The sequence below is a fragment of the Branchiostoma lanceolatum genome, chromosome 3 (assembly GCF_035083965.1).
Source record: "Branchiostoma lanceolatum isolate klBraLanc5 chromosome 3, klBraLanc5.hap2, whole genome shotgun sequence".
NCBI lineage: Eukaryota > Metazoa > Chordata > Leptocardii > Amphioxiformes > Branchiostomatidae > Branchiostoma > Branchiostoma lanceolatum.
The window spans coordinates 29308128-29328252 of NC_089724.1; the positions used below are offsets into that span (position 1 = coordinate 29308128).

Consider the following 20125-nt stretch of genomic DNA (forward strand, 5'->3'; position numbering starts at 1 on the left):
TAATTTGCATACATAATGAGTAACTACAATAATTCAATGGTGTTAAATGACGACAATGGACCATCGTTGAATTTAAATCGTAATTGCATGATTGATGATAGAATATAAAAATAGCCTTCTTTGTTGAGATAAGACTGTCATACTTTGGACAACTTCTGTTATTTGGATGATCAACTGATATGATATATGCCAATGAGGAACGTATTTGCATAATCAATGCGAAACACTCCTGATACATCTGTCACAAAAGGTTAAAGGTGAAGGTATGAGGTCGTGGAACTCTAGTTGAACATATACCGCCATTTTTACCTTGAGATGGATTCCGCATAAAAAATTTTGGCAGAGGATTCTCCTTTTAGCTTGAATGTCAATGACAGTTTATATTGCCCTCTGCAGCAAGACAGCTACCACCAGATATTAAGCACCTTTATTATTCCATTGCCTTTGAATAGAAGTGTATATGCTTCCCCCGTTACAACTTATACTGTCCATTTAAATTGTTAGAGCAACTAGATAACTTATGGTAACACAAATTTAAGCTGAATATAAAACACACAGTAAACGTCTCTAAATAATACTTGATTATATAATGGTCGCGTGGTAAGCTTTTAAAAGAAAGCATTCCTTTCTTTCTTTAAAAGCTCTTGTTTTCACACAGACCGTACGTATCTGGATGGAAGCGGTCGCGGTGCTCTCTGTAGCTTCTTCCGATCCCACCGCAGCTGCATGGCCGCTGGTTTTGCCGTGCTGTTAAGCCTGCTTGCTGTGGGACTCGCCCCTCTGACGTTCATCAATAAAGAGGTAAACACCCCTGTACCACAAAGCTGGCCTGATTCAAAGCTTTGTGAGAGGCTATCGAGACAGAAGTGTTTTTTTTTTTCATTTTGTTTCTGATGTTTATCAGTCTGTCTTACGTATATACGTTTACAGGAATTATCTCAACTGTCTACCACTATTGACATCATGATGCTCGACCGAGACGACGTGTCCAGCACTGTTGATGCATTGAAAAGCGACCAAGACGACATGTCCACCATCGTTGACGCCTTGAAGCGCAACCAAGACGACAAGTCCATCACTGTTGACGCCTTGAGGCGCAACCAAGACAACATGTCCGTCACTGTTGACGCTTTAAAGCGCGACCAAGACAACATGCGCCAACTTTCCACCACTGTTGACGCCTTGAAGCGCGACCAAGACGACATGCGCCAACTTTCGACCACTGTTGACGCCTTGAAGCGCGACCAAGACAACATGTACCAACTGCCCACCACTGTTGACGCCTTAAAGCGCGACTACGACGTCATGTCTACCACTGTTGACGCCTTGAAACTCGACCTGGAAAAGGAGCGAAGTAGAACAGCAGCCTTGGAGCAGCGTCTTAACGAAATGAGTAAGATGTTTCAATTGCTGTGCGTATAAATTCTGATAGTCTATTGGCCAACACACAAAGTTCTTTATTCACAATAACAGCGAGTTTCTTCTCCAACTTTTCGACTGCTCTCAGCTGTCTTCAGATAAAAACGAAAAGCATGGTGTTGTGTTTTTATATTATGTGTTTTGATGTCACCGATCAGTAATTAGTTATGCTTGATTAATGAAGCTACTCAACGCAAATACAAATGTGAAGATAGTGGTGCGTACCTAAACCCGAGTTTAGGTTTAGGTTCGGACTCGAGACCAGAGGTTTAGGTTCAGGTTCGGACTCGAGACCAGAGGTTTAGGTTCAGGTTCGGACTTGAAAGTCCGGACTTGAACCAATGGAATATGTGTGCTACGAATATTTTTCTTCCTGTTTCATATGAAATTGCATACTGGCATATATTTGACATGCAATTTGAAAGCTATAATATGAGGAATTATGTACAGTCAGTACTAAATGCAGATGTTCAGTTATAAACACAAACAGCAATGTTTCATATTTTTCCAGTGCAAATTTTACGATCTAAGGAAGCTTTAACATGGTTTAAATCAAAAAGGAGTGTAAAAGTGAGAGATTTTCTTTCAAGTCCGGACTTGTTTTCAGATGTTTAGGTTTTTTTTTTTTGACTTGAACCTAAAGGTTAGGAACAGGCCCGGAACAGGTCCGGGGTTTAGGTACGCACCACAATGGGAATTTTATCTTTTTTCTTACACCAAGTAGATGATATTGAATTCTGAACATTTTCAGCATCACCCACGTGTATCCTACGTATTTTTTTCCTAGCATCTTGTCCTAAAGATTACACAATGTGGCATGAAATCTGCTACAAGGCCTCCAATACAAGGAAGACCTTCAGCGAAGCGGCCGCGTCCTGTCGTGAAGACGGCGGTACCCTCGCCATGCCACGAGACGCTGAGACCAACGCTTTCCTGATCTCCTTGTACAAGTCCGTTAGCTACCGGTCGGCCTACTGGTTCGGCCTGCACGATCGGCGCGAAGAGGGAAGCTTTGAGTGGGTGGATGGTTCTGCACTTGGGATGTACAATTCCTGGCACCCAGGACAACCGGACAACAATAAGGGCAACGAAGATTGCGTTCATTACTGGAACGGCCACGAAGACAAGTGGAACGACATATCATGCCACGTGTCGCATCACTTCCTATGCCAGGCTGTTCCAGGTACTCATTGCAACCGTGTCATTTCCTGAAACCCTTCCATCTAGTAAACATGCCACAGCTAACACATACACGCTAGACCATCATTGCTCTTCTTATAAACTATGTCATTCCACATCTCATCCCTGCTATTTCTGCTCATTTATCCGTAACCATTTCCTGAAACCCTTCCATCTAGTAAACATGCCACAGCTAACACATACACGCTAGACCATCATTGCTCTTCTTATAAACTATGTCATTCCACATCTCATCCCTGCTATTTCTGCTCATTTATCCGTAACCATTTCCTAAAACCCTTCCATCTAGTAAACATGCCACAGCTAACACATACACGCTAGACCATCATTGCTCTTCTTATAAACTATGTCATTCCACATCTCATCCCTGCTATTTCTGCTCATTTATCCGTAACCATTTCCTAAAACCCTTCCATCTAGTAAACATGCCACAGCTAACACATACACGCTAGACCATCATTGCCCTTCTTATAAACTATGTCATTCCACATCTCATCCCTGCTATTTCTTCTCATTCATCCAGGTCGTCCATAGGTGAAAGGCGCAACTCTCTCCACCACTGTACAACGGTTTTAAGCGATTTTAAAGTATGTCATTGTTTTGGTAGTGACTTTGTAGTAGGTACGTTTTCACTATCATACAAAGTAGCTCACCCTGGCGGGAAAGGTGTGAACTGCAAGCTTCCCGGATAGAGCGAGAGATCATTACTCTGGATACCAGCATGAATGATTCTACTGCTGGGAATAGAATTGTATATAGAATGAAGGATAAGATGGGAAATAAAAAAAATTGTCAAACAACTTGCCAAACAATAGAGAACTTGAACGCATTTTCGTAGAAGAAATAGCAAAGATGTCTTTATTTTCCTCATAGAAGAATTATATTGTCTCATGTACATGTATACAGTATAAAACGTTAACGTTGCATGTGTTACAATCGTCAATGTTTTTTCAGAAGCTAGAATATGATTTGTTAGATTTGTGTTACGTCTATCATTGCCTTACAACTAATGAGGATTTGCTTGATGTAATAATTGTGGACAATTTGTGTGATTGAAAATTATGAATAAGGTTATCTGTTCAAATATGATACTTAATTTGATTATTCATGTGAAACCAGAAAGGAACGTGGATCTGTAGGACAATAACTATGTCACACACTACGCGTAAAATACAGGAATATAAAACTTTAAAGTCTGTGTAAGTATATAGAAATAATGCATTTGAAGCAAGTAAGAAATATTTACATCACGATACAACACATGTATACAATGTATTTGCAGGGAAAAAACATTAGAAAGTCTGTACAAAAAGAGCAGGCCTCTTTTTTTTAAAGGTATGTGTATCTATCCATATCTAAGGTAACGTTTCTTAGTATGTATATGTCTAAATACAACATACACTATAACGTTACATGAAGAAAGAAGGTTTTAAAAAGATCTGGGACAAACTTCAAGGGTAGACAAAAACGAGGTGATTGTATGATTATTTAATTAATCTTGTACTACACAACGCATAGCTTCACTGCACAACACTTGATTACATTTTATTTTCAAATAACATAGAAATTGTGAAAAAGAACTGGCCAAGCTCTTTTTTTGAGAAGCGGCACAAAACTTGGCACAAATTGGATTTCCGAATTAAGATTTACAGCAAATTTACACTGTGATACCCTTGGCAAACCATCAGTACTGAAAATTTGCTGTTAAGTACTGATCGATTACTATCAGTATAAGTTCAGTAAATTTTCAGAAAATAAGCTTTTACTGTCATACTGAAGTATCACTGCTAAGTACTTCTTTTTACTCTTCTTTTACTGTCAGGAGTCAGGACAGTAATGAAAATCTGGCAATCATGTCATTTACTCTTAGCCTCGGCTCAATTACTGTCAATTTGCTGATTTTATTGGTAATTGACTTCTCTGACCAGTCAAAGCATTTTTAACTGCCAAGCTGTGATTTGTCCATTTGGACCCTCAAACGATATTGCTTCAAATGGAGCAACTGTCAACGTTTGAAGTACAAATGGATATATCATGATCACAGGTTGACAGCTAAAAATGCTTTGATCGTTCAGAGAAGTGATCTAAAAAAGCACCCAATTGACATCCTCCCAGCAGACCCGATATGTTCGTTACCTCCCATAGCGGCCCTGCTCTTCTGAGCCCCTGAACTCTGTTCTGGCGTCGTCACCACCAAACAGCTTTCAGCCAATCAGAGGGTTTACTAAAGCTCATTTTGGGCAAAGCCGTAAAGGACGCTGGTAAGCTACCAGCCAATCAGCTTACGTTTTACATCGCTATTTAATTATTCATGAGCAACTAAGGGCTGTTTGTGCCAAATAAAGCTAGCTCATTAATTAGTTACGAGCAACTGTCAGTGACATCCCCAGAAGCCAAAATCTCCGTTCAAAAGATCAGGGCTGAGACCGGGAGGGTTTGCCGAACATTTCCCGAGCGGGTTTCAGCGCTGATAAAGGAGGATGCCAATTGACAGTCATTGACAGTTAACGCCATAATTGCCGGATTAATGAACTGGGAACAAAAGTTGTGGTCCCGTTCATGCGTCGGACGCTCCATCTCACAGGATGACGCAGCCCCAGCAGCACTGGTGCGGGTAGTCGGGCGCGTGCACGCGGTGCTCGTTCCCGTACACCCAGTACCGAGTGTTGACCTCCTCCCATTTGTAGTCTATCTCGAACACGGGGACGTTCCTCAGGGTGTGGCGCTTGAAAAAAAAACAGTGTTCGTCAAGTAAAATGTTAAAAGATGTTTGACAAGCAAACACTGTTATAAACATTATGTGCAAAGCTCAGCACTAACAACTATGGAATCGTCACCAGGTGATTAGATTTAAGAAAGTTGGGGTTCGTCTTGGTGTTGAGCGGAAGAAATTATTCCGGTCTAAGATTTGTTTAGTGAATTTCCCGAGCAGCCTTCGTAACCCCTGCTTCTCCTATTGGATCAGTTAGTGCTCACTCTTGATGTCAGTAGTTGAGCTAGACATGTTTCTGACCTTGGGTGAAGAGATGCTGTTACAGTTATGTATGTGAAACCGTCACCTTGGAGTGGCCTTCACTCATTGAAGTGACCTTCGGGTCTTGTTACGTGGTGACCAGTGAGTAAAAAAAAGTCTTAGACCATTTCACACTATTTGCGATTCTTTAAGATTTCAATGAGCACAGGTGACGCTGAACTTCCCAAGATGATAAGTACCAGTTAATTGGTTTAGGTACAGGTACGGATTTGAACACCAAGTTTACCTGTACATGTACCTGACCAAACTAAACTAGTGGAATCACTTTTTTTTAATACAAATACTTAATAGGTAGTTTAGCCTTTCTCAAATATGAGAAATTGTATGACAATTGGAAAACCTTGCATTTGAGAATTTAAAAAAAACTGTTTCGAGATTTGAATTTTGAATTTTGTTTAACTACACATCCTTACAATTATTACGTCATGTTTGAAATCCCTGGTGAATCAGTTACCAACAGATGTTACTGTGTAAAAACTAAATTTAAAGTTGTTTTGTTTTCAACTAATTAATGTGATGTTTGATGTTATACATCTAAGTAGCAATGAAACATTTAATTGAACAATTATCAACAGTTACATATCTGACTAATACCTGCTGTAAGATCCTCCCAGCCCTTTCGTAGGTAGATGTGTGGTACTGCACCAGGCTCTGGGAGTTAGCATTCACGTCCGGATCAGTGAAATGAGTGATCGGCCACACCTACAAACAGTAACAGCACAGGTCCCATAAATCATTACTGTACACAACAACACCCCCTTGAACAGAGACGGGGGACGACACAAGTTATCTGGCACGTATGACCCGCTACTGCGATCACATGTCGCTGACGTCACGTTGTAGTAGGCGGGTCATTCCGTGAACAGGGTTGATGGAGTCAACCGAAAATTTGGGGTAAGTCCCAATTTCCTTTGGTGTTGTGGTGTTGTGTTGTGTTGTGTTGGACGAAAAGTTTAGTTTAAATTTGTTCATAATGAATTCTACCAACACTGATGAACTTTCATGCTAACACCTCATTTAATTTGATCCCAAATGCAACAACACGATTAAATGGAGGACTTTAGTTGTGTGCTAATGTCAACGGAATGGGTTAATGAAGAAGACGACTGGGCGGAAAATGATGCACACTTGTGGGATGATGAGATGTCAACTTTTTTAACAATGTCAGTGTCACTTTGATGAAGGTTAGACATCCAGGTAGTAAGATATGCCAAAAATAGTTACAGAAGCAACTGGATAAAATGTTGAAACAGTCAGACGTTTCAGACAGCATCCGTTTCAGACAGTCACTGGCGAAAGACAACGGATGTAACTATTTTTGGCAAATGCCAGTGTTAGTTTGCATTGGCTATATGATAATGATGTTAATGACCGTTAATATGTTTACATAATGCCAGTCATCTATATCCACAACACTAGGCTCTGAGAGGCTATATCCACCACACCAGGCTCAGGCACCAGCCTCATTTGCTTCGCTCACACGGTGGCTTATTTGGCATTTATAGACCAGGCATTATCACCCTATAAATACCTGTGTGCGGATCATTACCCTATGGGGCTAGATAGCAGGGATTTGGGGAGAAGGAATTAGAGTTAACAGTATGAAACTTGCGTCTTACCCTGATCAGTGTCTGTTGGAAGATGACCATTCCTCCTGCATCCTTAATGAGCTCGTCGGGCATGTCAGTCCTTTCTGTCACATGATCAGACACCATGTCCTCACTGCGGAGATTGAAAACAAGTATTGCTTTAGAGGGAAAGTTTAGAAAACAAAGTAGATTGAATCAACAATTTAATCAATAAGCAAAGTGATCAATCAGTCAATCAAGCAAATTTACTTTAAGTGGAAACATTGCTGACATTAGACATTTGCTCCTGGTCCCAATGTTGTGCCCTTGGGAAAGGCACTTGACATTGATTACCTCAATCGGCCTTCTCTTGAATGTTTGAGGATAATCAAATGTATCGATCATGTTGAAAAGCATATACATGTAACACCAGTATCAATAAGGCTATAAGTCCTGGATGATCTGACTTGATCAATCCTATCAGTCTTATACGCATCTTGTACCTAAGGCAGTTTACAAACAAACAAAAGACTATGCTTACAACTTCACGGTCAGTTGAATGTACCACTTTAGATCACGACAACCGTCGCAGACATTACATGTCACCCTGCCATCTCCACCACACCTCACGCACCTGGAATATTCAAAACGATGATAGAATTTAAATGAAAATCAACAAAAATGTAATGTACAATGTAGTGATTACAAGAATATGAAATAAAATTGCTTGCGTAGTAAGAAATTGCCACTCCAAATCTGTAAAAATCATCCTACCATATTAAAAATTTACAAATTTACATAGTTACATTTGACAACCTACCGTAAACCTTTAAATATTCACACTATCTTTAAGTTGGCTGTTGTTATGGTATTTTTCCATGGTGAACTGACTTCACACTAATGTTATTTCCATTGTGTTGCAATGATATGACAGTGTATTGTCTGGAGCACAAAGACAAAGATATGCAAACTCTACATTTCTCATCATGCCTCGAAATCGAGGTGCCGCAAACTTAAAATGAATTGAAATCTACAGAAGTTTAGATTGCATGGAGGACATTTTACCTTCTCCTGCCTGACCCGTGGCACCAGTGACAAGTCTCATTGTGATGTTGCTTGGTCTGGTGGTCGTACCTCCTCTTGTGCCCCCTCCCATGGCACGATGAACAGCGAACCTGAAGAGATATTATGTATCATGTCATACCTGGGCCTTGATAATGTTCGATGATAATGGTATCTCACGGGCTTTCATAGAATTATTCGAGTACAATTTTCATGCATTGAGTACTCTGCTGTCAAAAATCCAAACTCTGGATTTGGATGTTGAAATTGATGTTTTTTGAGGACATAAATTCACATTGAAATTTGTGTTTTCTTGACTGAGTATGACATTAGAAAAAAATACAACATGGTGTTTTCCCCGTGTTCCCGATGAGGATGTGAGATGTAAGGGGTGTGGGGTTGAATCCCACTTCTGACACCATGCTGCGCTCTGGTGTAATCATCGATAAATATTTATAGAAAAGAAAGACAGCAAATAGACGTAGAGCACTGCAGAAAGCAAGGCAGCGCAAGATAGCCCTACTGGTCAAAACTCATTTGATGCCTGCCCCGTGCAAATTGCGACACTCAAATCAAAATTCATTTAAGACTCTACCATTCCACCAAGACTGTTATAGATACTCATTTTACCCTAAAACTGTGAGAGACTGGAACTCACTACCTCGGGACGTCACGGACATAGCCGATCCTCCCAAGTTCAAGGAGGCTGTGCTCTTGCACCTGAGAGGAAATAACAGCGCAGCGCACTCCCCCCTGGGCGCTTTACCCCAACAAGAGGGGTGTTGCCCAGTACCCAATCAAGATCAAGAAGATCAAGACTGTCTATTCTCCGCAGACTCAAGAGCATGCTTTGCCTGGGTACTTTTCTGAGAATTGCACTGCTACATATACACATGCATGTTGGTTCCATGTCATGGATGAATTAATCACACAGATACAGCTGAAGGAATTACTCACCCTTCCCCTGCCATGGCATCGAGGACAGCGCTTGAACCCACGCCCGTAACAAGAGTGGCATTGCTGGTAAATTGGAAAGAAAAACAAAATGCTTCACTCGAGGATGGAAGTAACCATGACATGTACATAAAACATGTAAAAGCTTAATTTTGAACGAAATAATCCAATATCTAAGTGTAGCCTCTAAAACTATGGTACTGAAATACTATTCATCAAAACAATCATATTCATTAAAACTGCCATTAAACCAGACATATGTAGCTATTATAAGGCACTGAAATACTATCAATTAAAACTGCCATATAGCTAAGGCACTGAAACATAATCCATTAAAAATGCCATTAAACCAGACCTATATAGCTAAGGCACTGAAACAATATCCATTAAAACTGCCATATAGCTAAGGTACTGAAACATAATCCATTAAAAATGCCATTAAACCAGACCTATATAGCTAAAGGTACTGAAACACTATCCATTAAAACTGCCATCAAACCAGACCTAAACAGCTAAGGCACTGAAACACTATTCATTAAAACTGCCATTAAACCAGACCTAACCAGCTAAGGCACTGAAACACTATCAATCAAAACTGCCATCAAACCAGACCTATCCAGCTAAGGTACTGAAACACTATCCATTAAAACTGCCATCAAACCAGACCTATGCAGCTAAGGCACTGAAACACTATTCATTAAAACTGCCATTAAACCAGACCTAACCAGCTAAGGCACTGAAACACTATCAATCAAAACTGCCATCAAACCAGACCTATTCAGCTTAGGTACTGAAACACTATCCATTAAAACTGCCTTTAAACAGGCCTGTACAGCTTAGGTACTGAAACACTATCCATTAAAACTGTCATCAAACCAGACCTATACAGCTAAGGTACTGAAAAACTGTTCATTAAAATCCATTAAACCAGACCTATACAGCTAAGGTACTAATTTAAAACACTATCCATTAAAACTGCCATTAAACCAGACCTATACAGCTAAGGTACTGAAACACTATTTATTAAAACTGCCATTAAACCAGACCTAAACAGCTAAGGCAATGAAACACTATCCATCAAAACTGCCATTAACAAGACCTATACAGCTAAGAAACAACCAGAAATAACCACCTTACCTGTACTTTAGCTGTGTGCGGCACCTCAATGCGCTCAACTTGGTCCTGGAACAGGTCAGAACAAGTGCAGACGATATCCCATGGACCGGGTGGGTAGCCATTCTGTGGGCCATCAATGACTTGGCCTGAAAAACAGTAATATGTTGTTGTAAGCACAAAGATCTGTATAATCATACTAGGTTCAGTGTTGTAACAGTTGTAGATATGTGTACAAGTTATGAGACAACAATTGCAGAAATAAACAGAAAAGTAGGGGAACCACAAAGTTCTGTAAATTCTTACTAAATACAGTGTTGTAACTATGCGTATAGCTTTGAAATAACAATTGCAGAAGTAAACAGAAAAGTAGGTGAAAACCAATATTGCAGCACCTGTGGGTTAATAGTTGAAACAACATAAGACACAATGGACTAAATGTTTGCGGTTACACAGTTATGTGATTGCAATGACAGATAAAAGATTTACAATATCAAAACTCAGGAATTGTGAAAGATTATAAGGAAACTTTTTAAACAAGGAACAGGAATGTGTATCTGTTTCTTGTATCTGCATCTGTATAGCCAGCATGTATCCACTTGAATATTTGTCATTATTTTTCTGCTTATTGTTATGATCTTCGCTCAGGTCTTAAAGTTTCTATTATTTTCTACCAGCATTCAAAATCCCTTTTTGCTACATGGCACACAATATGCAGATGCTGAATCATAATTATTCATACTACATGGTGGTAAATCTCAAATCATGAATGGACAAACCTCGGTATGGTGTATGCACCCACTTGGTAGATCTGCTCTCAAGGAAAGTTTCCATAGTGTACTAAATATACCAATAGACATGGGAACCAGTTATCAACATATAGCATCACTTTTCAACACCCTCAGCAAACACAGAAGCTTTACATGTATGTAATGAAATATCCTAAGATTAGCAATTTCATCTCTAAAATGAGTTCAAAAATGTTTATAATAAGAGCTAATTTAAGGTCACCATTCTAGCAAACAATTGAAGCAATCCATTAAATTGCTTGCAAACTGAGGGCAGCATTTTTGCCCTGTGTAACAGGACTGATTATACCTCTGCACAGAATATAACCCATGTTCTGTCCAGGGGTGTATACTGGCCTGTTACACCCTGGCTACAATTAGCAGTGGTACTTTTTAACCTTCTCCCTGCTGCCCTGAACCCTGTAACCAATAGAGATATGGGGCTTCAAATGGCTCCCTCAGTGTACTAAAGGTTAAAACTTATAAAATAGAAGTGTTCAGGAGCATTCCATCAAGAGCATGTAGAGTATGATCCTTTTCAATCTAATCCTAATGTACGGTTCTGAAAATAAGGGTCTAAGCAGTAAAGTATAGTACTGTAAATGCAGAAATGTTTGCGGTGATTTTATGTACGCGGTTTTTGCAGTGACGTTTCACCGCGAACTTAAAACCACCGCGATCATTTATGTCCAATACTGCCATTTTCACCTTACCCCAAAACAAAAACCACGCAAACATAAATGCATTTTACTGTATAAGGCCACACCAATTCAATTTCTTGGTTAACAGATTTTTACTTTCAAAAAAATAAAAAATTTTAGAAAAAAAAATCATGAGAACTTCTGCTTTCATGATTTTTTTTTCTCAATTTTTTTTTTTTACAAAAATCCGTTAACCAAGAAATTGAATTGGTGTGGCCTAAGAAGAACCTACATGGAAGGCAGTTGAGGGTTTGATCGCCTTGATGACATGTTCCTGGGCAGGTTTCTTTCCGTAACAGCAGTGTTCGGCCACAAACTGGATCATGGCGTCTCTCGCTTCCTGTTCTGATAGGCCAGCTCCCCTGGAAATCAGTTTAATGTACATGTTATAGATTTGGGTATGTTATAGTTTGGGGTATGATTATGATGCCTGTTATTTATAATACATGGCAATGATGGTAAGCTTATGATGCCAGTTATCATATAATTTGTATTTGTATTTGTATTAAATATTGACAATGAGGACATGTCATTACACTGGGTCAGCCTAGGCAGCTCTTGCTGGTAACGGCTGACTCACAAATATAGACGAACATACAACTTCTATACATAACATGCAGTAAAATCATTACACTATTGTAATACATAGTTAATACAATTCAATACAATTTACAATACACCAATCTAATTTCTTGGTTAACAGTTTTTTTATAATTCTAGCAAAAAATAAAATCATGAAAACTGAAGGCTGGGGTGTTCACTGCCTGAAGTTGTGTGCACCAAAGTACTAACATTCCTCTGAGATTCTGTTTTCCTGTTGATTTTCCAATCTAGCATTTTCTTTAAAATTCGGAAATTAAAATGGTGTGGCCTAAGGATAAAAAAAGAATTGTTCAATATGTTTTTGAACCACAGCCTCTTAATTTTCCAATAGAAGTCTTCGCTGTAAGTGTATGTTATACTGTCAATGTTCAAATGTTTGCAGTGACTTAATGCGCGTTCAAAGTTTTGTAGTTAACTCTTCCCTGCGACCTTAAAACCACTTCGAACACTCCATTTTCTTCCTATCAAAAAATTAAATCACCGCAAACTTAAATGAAGTTAAATACAGCAGTTTATGTGAAGCAAAGAGAGAAAAGTTGAGTAATACATACTCAGAATATTGCTCAGGAGGTTTGGTGTAGTCCTCAGGTGGTACATACTGGGGAGGTGGGGGCACCCCTAGGTGACATCAACAAGAAATTATTAATATTGATTGTAAAAACATTTATAATTGGTTTAACCCTAAGCGCTATGATCTCCAACTCAGTTTGTTGTGTGCCTAGGCTCAGGGTCCAGGAATATTGCCCTCTCAGGAGATTTTGAACATCCCAACTTTCTAAGATATTGTTTTTCCAATTTGAGGGCCAAATGGTTCAGCTTCATCCTAATTTTAAAAAGGACAAGCATCTTGATTTGAAAACAACAAGGCATTGAATGTCATGAAGTTTGAATTTTTGTCCTGGATAAAGGCTGAGAGAATGGTAAAAGCTTTTCATCTAGGGATGGAAACTTAAGAATGCAAGCTGGTCATCTTCTATGCATTTTTTTAAAATTTGGATCTTGAAAGTAGCATTAGCATACATGAAACAGCAATTGAGCTTCGAGTCACATCCATTCCTTTGACTCCTGATGCATCTACATTTTGTAAAATCTCTATACTTCCATGATTACAAAGTATCCCTAAATAGTAAGGTCATGACTTGACCTGAATTTAATCCTAAGTCCTAAATTTCTTATAGGGTGATTATACTTGTGCGTACAGTCTTACAGTGTAACACAATTGAATTGTTTGGTATCTCCAATATGTAACATAATCATGATAATGGAAGAAATCTTACAGTCGTTCAGCCCCACTTGTTCGTATCCCTGCACGCCGCCAATTTTGCTGATGTCGGGGTCCGGGCCCGCGTCGTCAGCAGCGTCCTCGTTATCCTCGGGGTCCGAGTCAGGGACGTCGTCACCGGTGTAGCCGGGCTGGGCACTCTCACCCGAGTTAGGCTGCCAAGCTGAGGACACGATGGACAAAACCGGGATAAGTGTACAAAAAGGTGAACTAAAAAGGTGACATTTGCAAGCAAATACATGTTTACCTTTGGTCTAGCTTAACAAACTACTGCTCTGTTTTAAGATTCTTACTCAAAAATATTATGGTGACCAGCACATCCAGCTCTGTCCTGCCACTTACTACATAATGTAATAGAACACCACAGGGTGTCTGCTACTGAGTAGAAAATTTTGCAAGCTGCATGACATTGGTCTAAGCCTAACAATCTACAGCTCTGTTTATTCTAACTCAAACCCATTCATATATATCCTGACCAGCCCCTCCAGCTCTGTCCTGTCACTTGCTACATGTGTGATCTAACACAGCAGGTGTCTGCTTAACTTTAAATTACCATTATCCATGATGAAAGCTTGGCCCGTCTGGTCTTATTTATCAGGAAGGGAAGAAGAAGGAGAAGAGGAAGAAGAAACAGAGCAAAAACAAATGAATATGTTTTCCTTCTTTAATTTAGGTAAACATAATAAACGAGGGTACAAAACCCACTCATAAAAACATGGGACTATTCATTAACCACCACATCAGCTGGATCCTTTGAAAAGGTCTCAGAGTCAGGTTGACAAAAGTCTATGCGTGATTGATTGAAAAAAAAACAATCAGTTTTTTTTTTAAATCTCAATATTTTCTTCCAAAAATTGATACAAGGCAATGCAAGAAGTAGTATGAGGAACTTAATGGGACAAGCAGGGCACTTGACCAATCAAGGCACTTGACCAATCAACACACTTGACCAATCAAGGCACCAATCATGGCACTTGGCTCAAACCACCTGTCCTGTAGTGTACACAGTATGTTTGATTTTGTTGAAGAACAAATCATCTTTCCCTTTCCTCTGACCTTTTATACAGCACTCCTCTAAACATCTATTTTGATCTAACATCTGCTTATTAAAAAATCAAACATAATTCTACCAGGGTACATAATTCTGCCACCCTGAAAAGATATGTCCAAACATATCTCCAATCCAATGTCTCCCAGTATAATGTACTCCTGTATATCTAAACTGTGCATACTTGGGGAGCGCTGCAATAGATATCTCTCAAATCCACTGTTTTCAAAAGCGGCAGATTTGTGTAACCCGGCAGATTAATGTTAATGGAGGTTACAAAGGCGGTTGATTATGAAATATTGGTAAAAATTATGATGTCAATTAAGTCATTAATTGACTCACGCTGATGCTGTACTGCTCCCGGCTGGTTTGGGGCAAAGTTGCCTTGCTGTTGTGTAGGGGGGTAACCACTCCCTTGTTGCGGAGGGGGGTAACCACCCCCTTGCTGTGGAGGGGGATAGCCGCCCCCTTGTTGCGGTGGGGAATAGCCACCCCCCTGTTGTGGAGGGGGGTAGCCCCCTCCCTGTGGAGGAGGGTAACCACCCCCCTGTTGTGGAGGGGGGTAGCCACCTTGCTGGTTGGGAGGATAACCTACATAACAGAGGGAAAGGATAAGCCAACTGGAAGACACACAATTTAGTCATATACCTTGATTATTTCAAATATGCTAGTACTACTGCAGTAATTTAAAAGAATCCAGCAGTATATGAATGTACAACTGTACAACTGTTACAGTACTGCTGAAATAACATTATCTACAGTATCAATACAGTATAATATTCTGAATTCATTTATCTTTGCTCAGTCATAATGTTATGGTAAGAGATCACCGCAAGGACCATAGAAATAAACTGCACAAAAACTTCAAAATTTAAAAAGTACAACTGTACATAATGTCTTCATCAACAGTACTAGTAGTGTCAGTATTCTCTAGCCCCAAAGTACTCTGACCAGCCAGTTTTACTATCATAGTAACTGTGATATGACTGACATCATTAATTCATTAATCTACAGGGGAGAAAAGAAGCATTATGAGATCAGACCATGCTTAGCAACTTTCTGAATGTAATTCAGCTTGAGAGAAAATGCCCAGTTCTGCTTGCACTTGTAGGTTGCAGTTAACAAGCTATTAGACCATATTTTAATTAAATTTCATGCCTGACGGTCAGGAAATATTCTTGCGAAAGGTTTCATGAATGAGTTTATTGAATGTTCCTTTGTGTTCATTTGTGTACATGTCTGGCAAAATCTCTACATCTCTAAGTCTGTGACACTCACACTCAACAGGTGGCTCTGTTGTGAGTTTCTGGGGAATCTTGCATTCGACTTCGCAATAAGAAATATTTTTCCTTAATGCTTCACAATTAGACAACTAATATTTAATCACAGAATTTCAAGCGACCGATTACGCTTCACAAATAATTCACTAACATTACACTTACATTGAGTTAACAGGGCTCGTATTTCATTTTTGGAAATAGATGCACCTGTGCACCCAACCAAAAACATTAGGTGCACAGAAAGAATGTTGGGGTGCACCAAATAAAATAAAAGTTGAAAAATTATGTCAGTGAAACACAATTACAAAGTTTAACACTCTTACATGTCTTAAGAACTTCAATCTGTAATTCTATAGCTAACTTTAAAACTTTAAACAAGTAATACATCAAATTAAGTATTGCTTTTTCTGAACATATCAGTATATTCTGTATAGTAGTGTATTATAGTCCCTTAACCCTATAGCATACAAAATAGCTGGGTGCACTGGTACCCACAGTCCAAAAAAATTAGGTGAACAGCTCCAATTTTGGGTACACACAGGTGCACATGCACCCAGTATTTCGAGCCCTGGATTTAAAGTTGGTCAGCTATATGATTAACAGTGAATTAAAAGAGTTCACTATGCCTCAAAATAGGCATGCAGAACCTCAGGCAGCTGGCTGTACAGATCAATAGAGATTATACACTGTAGTGGTTTGACCCCATTTCAGCAGTGTTTGTTCAGCCCTTGGGTCACATTGGGTCATTGTTGACATGATCTCAAATTACAGAGTAAACTCAATCAATATATCCTCATTTCAAACCACACCAACAGAAGTTAAGATCTCTCATATCATAAATTTAGTCTTGGTAGTTTAAAAGCTTCTTTCTTGTATTGGTTACACCAGTTGGACTCCTACATTTGAAAATGCTAAATAGATTGGACTTGTATCTGGAGTGACAACCCCCACCCAAAATGGGCCAGTCCATTCAGTAACATAATAGCAGGACTTACAGTATTTCACAAAATTCCCATAGCAGGATATGAGTGTGCCTTGAAACATGGCAAAAGCCAACAAGTTGGCCTAAGTTTACCAGTGTGGATCTCTGCAACTAGCCTGAGTAGCCTTCAGTCAACTTGTCAGTAATATCATAGTGCCAGTAAAGCCGAATAACTGTTACGTTACTGACAATTTCATTCCTATACTGTCATCAATTATGTATGTCCAGTTACAGTTGAGCTACTGGTTCTCATTAGTCGCTAACTGGGAGACCCTGGTTCAATGCTGGGTCAGGACATCTTGGTTCGGACTTACACCCGTCCTTTGAAAGGAACATAAAATGGGGGTCCTGTGTTCAATGGGGTGTCTAGAGCATTAGTTACTGGGCTAGCAACACCTCCCTGTAGATATACTCTACTAAACTGAAACAGTAAGGAAAGTTGCTGCCCTATTGTTGGTCCACATGCTCTTTTCAGTAAGGCTTAGGCAGCCTAATTCTATTTCCCGTAACTCGTAGGGAAATCTGTCTTCAGTATTAAAGTCACGTAATTCATAGCGAGGCGACCAAACTTTGCATAATTGCCTTCCTTGATTTAAGCATAATAGTTCATCTGGGGGTTCCTCTAAATTCAGCATATAGCATTGTAGGGACCCCCCATGCAGACCCTCCTATGTGCCACTTGGCACTACAAGGGTCTGAGCGCACTGAATAAACTGGCCCCCTCCCTTCAGTTTTATGGCACTATATTAAACTGTTAACACTACAGTGGGATTGACACCCCACCAACAGGTGCCTCTAATAATGCACTACATGCAACAGGTGGCAGAGTATAATCTACAGGTGCATAATGATAGTGACCTTGGTACAGATGACCTGTTCAACAGGTTCTTAGAGTTACAAGTCTAAGGCCTAAGAATCATCATCTTTAATGAGTGATTTTAGGTATGGGATTGTCTTTCAAAGGGAAGTTATCAAACCTTCAGTTTTGTATTGGAGATCTGTCTGAGGCACTGAGATGTACATTTAAAACTATAATTGTAAATAACTTTAATAGGGGTTGGGGGAAAATGGAGTAGGTCACGGCACTTAATTTTAACGGTGGGAACAAACATTACTATCTCAAATATTAGTGATAGAATATTAGCGATGATGAAATTTTAGCTGCTGACTATCGTCATCATTCGCGGGCTGTTAAATCAGCTAAAATTAAGTTACAGTTAACAACTCAAGAATCACAGTATTAGTATTGATAAGTGTAGGGTGAGTCCTGTATGTTCATGCCAATTTTTTGGTCATTACAGGCACACTATACATTATTTGGTGTGGTAATTTGGCTGGTAAAATTGAATAATTCATGAAGATAATGAGGGTGAGTATTTAGGTCAAACATGCCTGAATACCATGACAATGTTCTATATTTAGGGACTGACTGGACCTGAACATAAGCTCTATAATTTACCCATATGGCACTATATTTTCTTTAATATCATATAACAAATATATTTTCCTGAATTGTGTTTGTGTTGTTATCAGTTTTCCATGGATCTAGTAAGCTCCTTGTATTTGTTCAGCAATGCATGCCTCTTGATAATGCAAGCATGAAGTTGTTCATTAAACAGACTCTATTCTTCACCCAACAACAACAAAGGGATCTTGGCAAATTGTTTCTGACTACTAGAGCCCAATGTAGGTGTAACGCCAACCTCAAGTCTTATGACTGTATTTGTACGTTTTTTAAAGTTTATTTCCTCATTTTCTAGCTCACCCACCCACTCAAATCTAACCTTTAACCCTAAGATAATCATCAAACCCTTACGAAAAAAAACGTACAACTGTTATACGTTTAACTCTTAAGAATCGCAGCCAAAGTTCCTACCTGCTTGAGGTGGTGGGTAGCTCATGGCTGCGCCACAGGTGTGTATGTACCACACAGGTCTTAAGAAAAAAGGCTGTAGCTTTCCGTGTCTAGGTGTACTCAACTGTCATGTTGTTGTGGCCGCTTGGTCCTAGCAACCTTTGTGAACCTTTTGTGCCGCGCTGTCAGCGACACTGCATGCACAGCCACTCCCTCGAAACACGATCCGCTTTCAAGCGGTCCCCAGAAAGTAGGAAATGGAAAGAAATGAACGAAATAGAACGAAATGAGTGGTAAACAAATAATATAATGTGCTTTATTTTTCGATATCTATTTGATGATATCAAATGCAACGTTTTTGCCGAGTTTATGTGGCTAGATTCGTCCCTGAAAATTGGCACGCCGCGTGCAAGGAAATTTATTTAGAATGCCTCCTGTTCCGGTCTACTGTGAATGTCACAGCGTTCCTTGTATTTCGCAATCTACTGGTATTTCATTTCATAATGTTACATATATTGTTTTAGTTCGTTCCATTTCGTTCTATTTCGTTTCATTTCGCACATCTTTCGAATTCCAAGCAGATGTCAAGCGGGCCGCTTCTTTTGTTTCGTACGCCTTTCTTTTTTAAAGCCCCTGTTTCTATATAGCTAAGGATTATTCGCAGTTTGTTAGGAACAAGTGGGCGAAGCAACAAAGGAAAAATAAAGGACACGACAATAAATAAAGTTGTGCAACTGCTTTAGTGAGCTAGTGAAATAGCCGAGGCAGGTAAATTTACTTTGTTAGTATTATGACGTTATAAATAATAAACACCGGATCCTATTTTATATAACGTTGCAACAAAGGCAAAATAAAGGACAAGACAATAAAGGAAGTTGTGCAACTGGTTTAGGGAGCTAGTAAAACTAGACGAAACAGGTGAATTCACTAAATTGTTAGTAACATAACGTTATGAATGACAAAATCCGGATCCTACTATAAGAACGTGTGGATGTTGTTGTTCTTTTGTAGCATATTATCTACGTATACGTCTCTTAGTGATGTACATCCTATTTTGGCTTGTTTGTTTACCTATGTTCCAGGGCTCAGAAATATATTCGGTACATGGTGTAAGAAACACAGATTCACAAATCGTAGGAAGGAAAATGCAAACAGACACGGCATCAAAATCTAGAATGATTTAACTATGAGTATTTCCTTTTCTCCTATAACGTTTTAGATTCTGTTTGTGGGTGA

The 20125-nt window shown here is 39.4% G+C and overlaps 2 protein-coding genes across 2 annotated transcripts; one reads left to right on the forward strand and one right to left on the reverse strand.

Moving 5' to 3' along the window:
- Window positions 1–963: 963 nt before the first annotated feature.
- On the forward strand, window positions 964–2631 carry LOC136429535 (C-type lectin domain family 3 member A-like). Its single transcript, XM_066419367.1, has 2 exons — window positions 964–1393; window positions 2222–2631. Exons 1-2 carry the CDS (start codon window positions 964–966, stop codon window positions 2629–2631), a joined length of 840 nt encoding a protein of 279 aa, XP_066275464.1.
- An 817-nt stretch (window positions 2632–3448) lies between these two features.
- On the reverse strand, window positions 3449–19130 carry LOC136431328 (protein SSUH2 homolog). The gene is made up of 13 exons (XM_066422656.1): window positions 18911–19130; window positions 15115–15363; window positions 13720–13887; window positions 12994–13060; window positions 12072–12201; window positions 11130–11190; window positions 10375–10499; window positions 9241–9303; window positions 8287–8396; window positions 7763–7855; window positions 7273–7375; window positions 6248–6355; window positions 3449–5344 (listed from the first exon to the last, which is right to left on the reverse strand). The coding sequence occupies exons 1-13, from the start codon at window positions 18933–18935 to the stop codon at window positions 5198–5200; spliced, it is 1449 nt and encodes a 482-aa protein (XP_066278753.1). The 5' UTR covers window positions 18936–19130; the 3' UTR covers window positions 3449–5197.
- Between the last annotated feature and the right edge of the window lie 995 nt (window positions 19131–20125).